At 42.6% G+C, this 9,900-nt stretch overlaps 1 protein-coding gene across 22 annotated transcripts in view; it reads right to left on the reverse strand.

Annotated features, from left to right (window-relative positions):
• Nucleotides 1-6,980, reverse strand: part of CAMK2B (calcium/calmodulin dependent protein kinase II beta) — a 181,075-nt gene extending 174,095 nt beyond the window's left edge. For 12 of the 22 annotated variants that reach the window (XM_077262711.1, XM_077262700.1, XM_077262706.1 and 9 more), the window contains exon 1: nucleotides 6,489-6,970. In XM_077262711.1, the coding sequence (XP_077118826.1) occupies nucleotides 6,489-6,547 (59 nt within the window). In that variant the 5' untranslated portion in view covers nucleotides 6,548-6,970. Of the gene's footprint in view, nucleotides 1-6,488 lie in introns of all 22 variants that reach the window. The other 10 variants (XM_077262714.1, XM_077262702.1, XM_077262698.1 and 7 more) reach the window with 6 other exon arrangements.
• Between the last annotated feature and the right edge of the window lie 2,920 nt (nucleotides 6,981-9,900).

Below are 9,900 nucleotides of genomic sequence, written 5' to 3' on the forward strand. Positions count from 1 at the left end.
GTACAGATCTCCTGTGAATACTGGCACTAATGTTGATAGTATTTTTTTTGTTTGTTTGTTTTTTCTTCCTAACTGAAGGGTAAATTGACTAGATCAATGGATGTTTGACAGGTTATAGTTTCAAACAGCAACTATTTTTCTGGAATAATCTGGTTCAGGTATATGATGACCCCGTCGCATGACCCCATCACATAACCCGTCACATGACCCACAGTGTCTGAACAGCCCGGGGCCCTGGCTACCCTTAATCCACCCCTGGCGGCGTGGCATGGAGGCGATCAGCCTGTGGCACTGCTGAGGTGTTATGGATGCCCAGGTTCCATAACCTCACCAGGTCCAAGTGAACTATTTCATAATGTACACAGTTTGTATTGTAGCAGATCCTTCTTTACATATATCATTATTTATCCATGATGGGTTGGCATTTAAAACGTATAACAACTAGGTCAAAATCACCACCATCATCATAATTAGTACTATTCTATTGAATCTTGAAAGCGGAAATTAAATCCAAGCGGCCAAGTACTAGCATACAGATATTTTTAGCTAATTTATGTATCCTTGATCTGATATTTTTGTGTGCCATTAGGAAAAAATGGCCTCTAACAGATTTCTGAACACAAATCCTCATGACCCTCAACAGATGAAGGATTTAAGGATTTGACAACAGCTCTGGCAATTATGTTTGCACAGCTTTTCATTAGAGATGGCTTCATTAAGGCTATTTTAGTGTAGATTTTATTTGTTAAATTCTAAGATAAAATCGGCAGAAATTCTGCACCTAAAATCCGAGCATATTTTCCTCACTTATTTGTTCCTTGCAATTTTCAATCCGTGAATTTTGGGTTCCCATTGAAATGATTGAGTAAAATTTGCACCAAAAAAGATACATTTCCACAACAGAAATTAATTTGCTGCAGACTTTAAAGCACTTTTCAGTTTTTGTTTTTTTTTATTTCAATGCAGGTGAAATCTGAATGTGGCCAGGAGTATGCATATTGCATACTTGCGGTCACATGACTGCTCACTTCCAGCGGCCAGCAGATCCTGACAGTGTGCACCATGCACGCCGTGAGGATTCACAGGTGTGCAGTCAGGTTGAGTGACTGCAGACTTTCGCACCAAACCTGGACAACCCCTTTAAGTTAAAACACTCTGCTGGCACTGTAAAATTCTGCACTTTTTTGAGTGTAAAATCCACACATAAAATCTTCACCAAGTATGTGAAGTCTGAATCATGCCTAATCAAAATTCACCTTACCTTATCCCCTGCACTAGGCATGAGATATTGTAAATGTGGTACGCAGAGTCTTCCTATTGTAAAGTGACTGTAGTCGGTGGCCATGGCCAAGCTGCTACTTCATAACACCCTGGCACTTTACAGGAAAAGATACAGTAGGTCTTGGCAGGATGTTGGTAAAGTGAGGGCTTTGCGCCCGTGCAAGTTGCCTTTAGCTGTTGGTATTGGCAGGCCAGGACCACGAATTTCACAAATTAATGGAGACGTCTGTTCTAACATGGAGACTTTACTGAACTTAATGAGGTTATGTACAAGAAAAAGCGAGTACACAGTCTTAAGCACATTTCCTTCACAGTGAAAAGCATCTTCACACGCATCGTTTCCTTTCACTGTAGTCTACTCCAGGGCCGGTGAAGCACACTGTTTCGCCCTACTTTGTCACTACCCAACTTCTAGGATACAGTCCTAATCATCAAGTTTCTCTCTACTCGCTCAGCGGTTCCGCGTTCTATTACTATGGATGCCTTGGATCTACTGCTCAGGAACCTCACTAGCCCACACTCTCAGTCCTCTTTGGACCTGTTACCTTCAGCCCTAGCAAGCTCTCGGGTTTCTTATGGCACGTCATCCAATCCAAGGAACCCTTAAAGGTGGAAGGCCATTCTGTTTCATCAGTAATACTCTTCAGGATCTCACTATCCCTGTTCGTACGTCTCTTTATGCTGTGGCTCACCCCTTGACAGCACTGCACACTTGTTACTTCTTCAGACTCTAACGTCTATCTAACTCTAACCAGTAAACACAGTCTTTTCCCTATAACTAAGCACTCCCTGTATGCTAGTTCCAACATTGACGCTCTCTCTGACCCTGCAGTCTGTTGCTGGGCAGACATTACCTTTCACCTACATTCTATGCAAACACTACAACACCTATCTATGTCATGCATTGCATGACTATACATTAAACACTACCAAAATTACCTATAACACTGCTATACACTATGGATTACCTTATACTATCAACACTTATCACACTACATACAGTATATATGAGACACAGCCAACCATTGATCCAATCTGATGGCCACAAGGGTCAGAATTGATTTTTGAACAATTTTGATCGATTGGGAGATTGAATATAATTTTTTGTTCTTTACTGCTAACACTCTCTTTTATTTTCTTAGGTATATCTGACACATTATATACAGTGCCTACAAGTAGTATTCAACCCCCTGCAGATTTAGCAGGTTTAATAAGATGCAAATAAGTTAGAGCCTTCAAACTTCAAACAAGAGCAGAATTTATTAACAGATGCATAAATCTTACAAACCAAAAAGTTTTGTTGCTCAGTTAAATTTTTATAAATTTTAAACATAAAAGTGTGGGTCAATTATTATTCAACCCCTAGGTTTAATATTTTGTGGAATAACCTTTGTTTGCAATTACAGCTAATAATCGTCTTTTATAAGACCTGATCAGGCCGGCACAGGTCTCTGGAGTTATCTTGGCCCACTCCTCCATGCAGATCTTCTCCAAGTTATCCAGGTTCTTTGGGTGTCTCATGTGGACTTTAATCTTGAGCTCCTTCCACAAGTTTTCAATTGGGTTAAGGTCAGGAGACTGACTAGGCCACTGCAACACCTTGATTTTTTGCCTCTTGAACCAGGCCTTGGTTTTCTTGGCTGTGTGCTTTGGGTCGTTGTTTTGTTGGAAGATGAAATGACGACCCATCTTAAGATCCTTGATGGAGGAGCGGAGGTTCTTGGCCAAAATCTCCAGGTAGGCCGTGCTATCCATCTTCTCATGGATGCGGACCAGATGGCCAGGCCCCTTGGCTGAGAAACAGCCCCACAGCATGATGCAGCCACCACCATGCTTGACTGTAGGGATGGTATTCTTGGGGTCGTATGCAGTGCCATCCAGTCTCCAAACGTCACGTGTGTGGTTGGCACCAAAGATCTCGATCTTGGTCTCATCAGACCAGAGAACCTTGAACCAGTCAGTCTCAGAGTCCTCCAAGTGATCATGAGCAAACTGTAGACGAGCCTTGACATGACGCTTTGAAAGTAAAGGTACCTTACGGGCTCGTCTGGAATGGAGACCATTGCGGTGGAGTACGTTACTTATGGTATTGACTGAAACCAATGTCCCCACTGCCATGAGATCTTCCCGGAGCTCCTTCCTTGTTGTCCTTGGGTTAGCCTTGACTCTTCGGACAAGCCTGGCCTCGGCACGGGAGGAAACTTTCAAAGGCTGTCCAGGCCGTGGAAGGCTAACAGTAGTTCCATAAGCCTTCCACTTCCGGATGATGCTCCCAACAGTGGAGACAGGCAGGCCCAACTCCTTGGAAAGGGTTTTGTACCCCTTGCCAGCCTTGTGACCCTCCACGATCTTGTCTCTGATGGCCTTGGAATGCTCCTTTGTCTTTCCCATGTTGACCATGTATGAGTGCTGTTCACAAGTTTGGGGAGGGTCTTAAATAGTCAGAAAAGGCTGGAAAAAGAGATAATTAATCCAAACATGTGAATCTCATTGTTCTTTGTGCCTGAACTACTTCTTAATACTTTAGGGGAACCAAACAGAATTCTGGTGGGTTGAGGGGTTGAATAATAAATGACCCTCTGAAAAGACTTTTCCCAATTTAAAAAAAAATAAACAAAGAAATAACATTCTGTTTTGCTGCAGTGCATTTCACACTTCCAGGCTGATCTACAGTCCAAATGTCACAATGCCAATTTAATTCCAAATGTGTAAACCTGCTAAATCTGCAGGGGGTTGAATACTACTTGTAGGCACTGTATATATATATATATATATATATATATATATATATATATATATATATATGATTTAGTATGAAGTATTACGTTGATATGGGTAACAGGTCAACTTTCTATAGATTTTAAAACTTTAACCCTTTATGAAAAGCCTAACAATGGAATCTGTTGATCGAGAATTACAATTCAAGGGCATCACCAACATCCGCCAGTAACAGTGCATGCCCATTATTTTTCTCTGGATACCTTTAGTCTTCATTTTTCAAAAACCGGCACTGAAGACAAATAGACACATGGAAAAAATGTAGTAATTACATCTGATTGTGGGGCTTTCACTGCAAAGGGGTTTAGTAAACCCTATTAAAGACAATGAGTCCTCAACAAAAATTTGAGACAAATTTTAAGGGTGGGAGACAATCTCCCTCCTTTTTTATTGGCTCCTCTGAGAGACACTGGTATACCTCATGCCTTTATTAATTAATTAACCATTATTTACAAGAGATTAGATGTTTATGACCAGCAACATATTCATATCCCCTTCATCGTCATCATCATGATCTGTCACAGGTTCCTTTCCATGTTATAGTATTCTTTCCAATGGCTTGACCATTAAATATAATTATATTAATTGCCTAAATGTGAATTGCTTCTAGACCTATGACCCTTGTATAATGAAGCCAGAGTATCTGCAGGAAACCTATTTTCTAGCCCTATGATTAATGGAAAATATTGAAGAAATGGATCTGGTCCCTTATGAGTATTGTCCAGTGATATATCATGGAGTGTGAAGAAGGATGGTGGTAGCACAATGACAGCAATGGAAACTGCAGATATGTACATAAGCATCCATCATGGATCTATATATAGGTCTCTATTGAGCCCACAACACAGTTACTTTCTCCCTGCTCTCGAGCTGACATATATTAATAAATCTATGAGGAAACACCTGGATCATCATCATCTCCGCAGAGCAGATTGGGGTTATGGTGTTCCAAACAGTACCTAGTCCTGCTCCTGTATGGCAGGGGTGCACAGACAAAAAGTCTGTCCTGGATTTTGGATATTTTGCCAAGAACATGTTTAACAATCACATCTCCAGTGGTCCTTCAATGCATTTGAGTTAAGGACGCTCTGCACTGGTGCAAACATTTAGCCATATTCTACTGCAAGCCTCAATGATGTATGCGATTGATTCATTGATGGCTCTTCTCCATATCTCATTGTCTCGGATCCCTGGTGACTCCCTGACCCTATATCTCACAGGCCCTGTCCTGAAAACCTCATCCATGTGAGAGCCAAGTGTGACATCATAACAGGAGGCGGAATAACGCTCAGGAAACCAGGAGGACCTGCGGGAGGAGGAGGAGGTAGAGGGAGAGCATCCAGGGGACAGAGATTCCAGTGCACCTGCCAATCAAAGCTTCATCTTCATAGACCCTCGTACCAATCACCCATTAAATACCGTAGCCGGGCGGGGAAGAATAACTCCGTTCGATGGCCATATATGGCCATAATTCACATCCATACGTCCTAACTGTTCATCGATAGCCGACACAGATTATTAATATCCATAGCTCACAATTACTTATCAGTAATGAAGTCCATTATCTATGAACTATATCCATCATTGACTTTAAAACGAATACGCTAATTAATAGATGCAGTAATCCGTCCCCCACGGACTTTAGATGTATCAATCACTCTCAGATACTCCCTCTGATATCCCTAATTGACAGTCTCTGCATTTCCAGACTTTGCCAATAGCTCATGCCATACATAGGTAGCCGGAAAATAATGATGTATCAATAACTCAATACGCTCCATACATCGCTCGCCAATTACCAACCGGTACACCCAGGATCATCAATATTAATGCTAAATTATCCCTGGCTATTTGACAAGTACGCAACCTTCTCCTCCCAACACCCCCCCTACGTTATTTCTGCCCGGCAGTGGGTGCCAGTCACCTATGATAATGCCCCTGCAATCCATGACTAGTCTTTAGCTTTACACATCCACCCCCAGCCCCCGTCGCCCCAAACCTCACCCTGAATCTAATCACCTCCCCCGAAGGAATATACGCAGACACACAGCAGTGGCTCCCAGACATAAACACATTATTTGTGCAAATCTATATACAGATCGGCAACGTAGGGGAATGCAACCGGTTTTTCCCATGTACTACAGGTACTCGGACACGTATAGATATCTGCAATAGCATCATGAGTTGGGTTACCAACATTCTTTACTCAGCACCAACGACCCCCTTGCATCACACACCCTACGTGTCCCCATCTGCGGCAGAAGGCCTTAGTTTGCATCCCCCGGTCTTATAAAAAATAACCCATAAATGGTGCATATAGCGTACAGATGTATAAAAACCTAGAATCAAGGGGTGGCGTCAATGGATAGCCCTCCCCACGGGGTGCCTTATTGCTCCGGCTGCAGGTGAGGAATCAGATGGTGCCTTACTTGCCAATCTCTTCATACAGCTGGTATTCATCTGTAAAACGTGTGCAGGTTACAGCCATGTCTGCATGGGATCCGGGCTCTGCAGAGGTTCTTGGCTCTAGGAAGGAAGAGATCTCTTCAGCCTTGATTTAGTGAGACTGGCAGGGGCAAGTGGCTCTGATCTGGGTGATTTGCAACCCTTCTAGTCCTGTTATTTGCTTTTTTTTCTTTCCCGTGTGCCCCTCCTGTAGGGATCTCTGCGTCTCTTTTCTACCAGGAACCAAAAAAAGAATAAAATAAATAAAATATATATATAAAAAAAAAAAAAAAATCCCAGAGATAAAGAATATTAGAGAATGGTCAGAGAGGTATGGGAAGAGAGACAGAGGAGAGGGGAGATTGCAGGAATTAGGGAAGATAGGGAGAAAGAGAGAGAGAGAGAAAGAGAGGAAAGGTAGTCAGGAGCTGCTCTGGATGTGCCTTGCCTGTATTAATTTCAGACTGAGAGAGAACAAGAGGGAGGAATGGGAGGGAGAAAAAGGAGAGAGCGAGAGAGAGGGAGGGCAGAGATAGAGTAGAGATACAGGGGGATGACAGAACGAGAGGGAGAGACAGGAGAGAAAGTGTGAGGACAGGACAGCGGCTCAAATCTACTGGCGATTCTTTCACGCCTAGCACTGCAGATGCAAACGCAAAAGGGTTAATGTAGGCCACCAGCATCTCACGAGACCATCTACTATAGAATAACATGTCAGAATGTATGGATGATATTTGGCCCAGTATGACCAGTTACATCCAATGAACTATTCTCAATGTATTTCCTATTATTTATATTGGCCCACCATATTCCAGAGCTCTATAACGAGAAGGCCATTACATCACTCAATGGGGAGGGAGGAGGCAAACTAATTTATTAAGTGATCACTTGGACAAACAAGATTCAAATTTATGCCTAAACTGGAAATTGATCCATTGAATCACAGGGATCGGGTAAAATTAATTTCATGACATGCCAAACTGAAAAAATGTCTTGTGGATCTATGGCAAGCAATTAAAGGAAATCTGTCACCAGGTTTTTCCTTCCCCATCCGAAAGCAGCATGATGTAGGGGAAGAGATCCCGATTCCAGTGATGTCTTATTTACTGGTTTGCTTGCTGCCATTTTGATAAAATCCCTGTTTTCTCTGCTGCAGATCTAGCAGTTCTCTAAATGCTGAGCTGTGTATAACCCCACCCACAACGCTGATTGGCAGCTTTCAGCTTAAGCTACCAATCAGTGGTGGAGGCGGGTTGGACTACCTGGGAGCAGGCTTACTACTAGTCCTCTAATGATAATCTTCGGCTGATAAAACAGTGATTTTATAAAAACTACACAAAGCAGCCCAGTACGTAATACATCATTGGAACCAGGATCCCTGTCCCTACATTATACTGCTCTCAAATTAAGTAGCAACAACCTGGTGACAGATTCCCTTTAAGTACCGTAGATGCCATGAAGTATTTTGGTTCTAGGAGAATGGGGGGGAACAAGCATTCATCAATCAATACATAAAATTACTATATGTCTCTGGCTAGTTTGGGTTATTACAAAAAAGATAAATGCTAAATGTAAAATCAATAATTATCAGAATCGGAATTGTTTGGGCGAATTTGGAAACGATTTTGGCAGCTGTTTTTCCTTGATAACATTGTATTACGTATTAATACATGGGAACTTACCAATCCCTGTTTTTTACACACTATATTAGTGACCACTGTGGTTTTAAGGCAGCTTTTTTATGTAATCGTTGCAACCTTGAAATATTTCATCCCCCACTGTATATTTTAAATGTCAAAAATAGAAATACAAAGTTGTTGTTTTTCTTTTTACTCTTGCATTTTGTATATATCAGACAAAAAAAAATTATGACACGCTCCATTGGCTGTAATAATGAGACGAAATCCAGCATCGGCAATGCTGAATAAAAGAATCCTCTTAATTTGGCAACACGCTCTACTGGATAACGGAGATATTCTTCCCGTGAAGCATTGCGCCTAGAACAGAGTATATCTCCTAAAACAGCTCCATACTGAGAACTATACTGTGTACAGTACGCTGTGCAGACAGTCTGTATTCATGATACATGGAGCCCCTACAGGTTCAGAGTAGGGATCCATAGGCAATACATGTGCTGCCATGTGGTGCGTCTGGTAGGCGCTGCATTCTGCACTACAATCAATACTTCTAGGGTTGATTATCTCGGTTATATGGCACCATATGAATCTGAATGTGAATCTGGATACGAGGGCTCAGCATCCTGTTGAAGGGAGCCATGGCGCACCATTGCCTTCATTGTGAAGCTTGGCGTAGCTCATAGGCTCCAGGCAGCTGAGCTACACTATATGGACAAAAGTTCTGGGAAACATCTTAATCATTGAATTCAGTTTTTTTCTTCAGTCCCATTGCCCCCAGAATATAACATGTGGTCCTCGCCATGCCGTCTGCCTTAACTAATATTTGTGACAATATGGCTCATTCCAAAGACCTCCCTGATACCAGCGCATTCCTGTAATCGGGGCCACCGGGGTCACAAGTCAGATCATGATACTTCTTCCCTCCTAAATTTTCCCCCCATCACCTATGAGTGATATTATTGAGAGGTGGAAGGTACCGCAACATCTCAGCCACAAAGTTTAGACCATGTAAACTTAGGGTAAGTTCACACAGGGCGTTTTTGCTGCTTTTCTTTTCTGCAGCAAAACCTGAACTTCTTGGCAGGAAAGAAGCTGCGTCACAAATGCAGGTTTAGGTGCGTTTTTGGTGCGTTTTTTTGTTACGTATTTGGTGCATTTTTTGGTGCGTTTTTTTTTCTCTTTGTCCATGCTAATGTCCTTGGATTTTCAGCAGCAAAAATGCAGCAAATAATGATACCTGCGTTTTTGCTGCGCTTTTTTCAACACCCATTCAAGTCAATGGGTGAAAAAACGCAGCAAAAATGCTGTAAGAAGTGACATGCTCTATGTCCAAAAAACGCAGCAAAGCACAAAATACTGATCAAACAAAAAAACAATGTGTGTGCATGAGATTTCTGAAATCTCATAGACTTTGCTGATATTGTAAAAAGCAGCTGAAAATTAGCATTAAAAAACGCAGCAAAAATGCCCTGTGTGAACTTACCCTTCAGCTGTGGGGGCCCCTGAGCAGGACGGGGGGGGGGGGGGCCGGTGCCAGTAGTGTGTCCCCCGCCCATCACCGCACTGATGAGGGAAGGAGTGGTGCACTGCGCTCCTTCTCCCATCATCCCCCTGTCAGCGTCTGACATCACCGACGCTGACAGTGGGCGCGATGACGTCACCACCCGGCGCTCGCTGTCAGAGGATGAGCGGGAGGTCGGAGTACTGCGGGAACAAGGAGGAAGAGAGGTGAGTATTTATTTATTGTTTTTTTATGGGG

The sequence above is a fragment of the Ranitomeya variabilis genome, chromosome 5 (genome assembly GCF_051348905.1).
Source record: "Ranitomeya variabilis isolate aRanVar5 chromosome 5, aRanVar5.hap1, whole genome shotgun sequence".
Classification (NCBI taxonomy): domain Eukaryota; kingdom Metazoa; phylum Chordata; class Amphibia; order Anura; family Dendrobatidae; genus Ranitomeya; species Ranitomeya variabilis.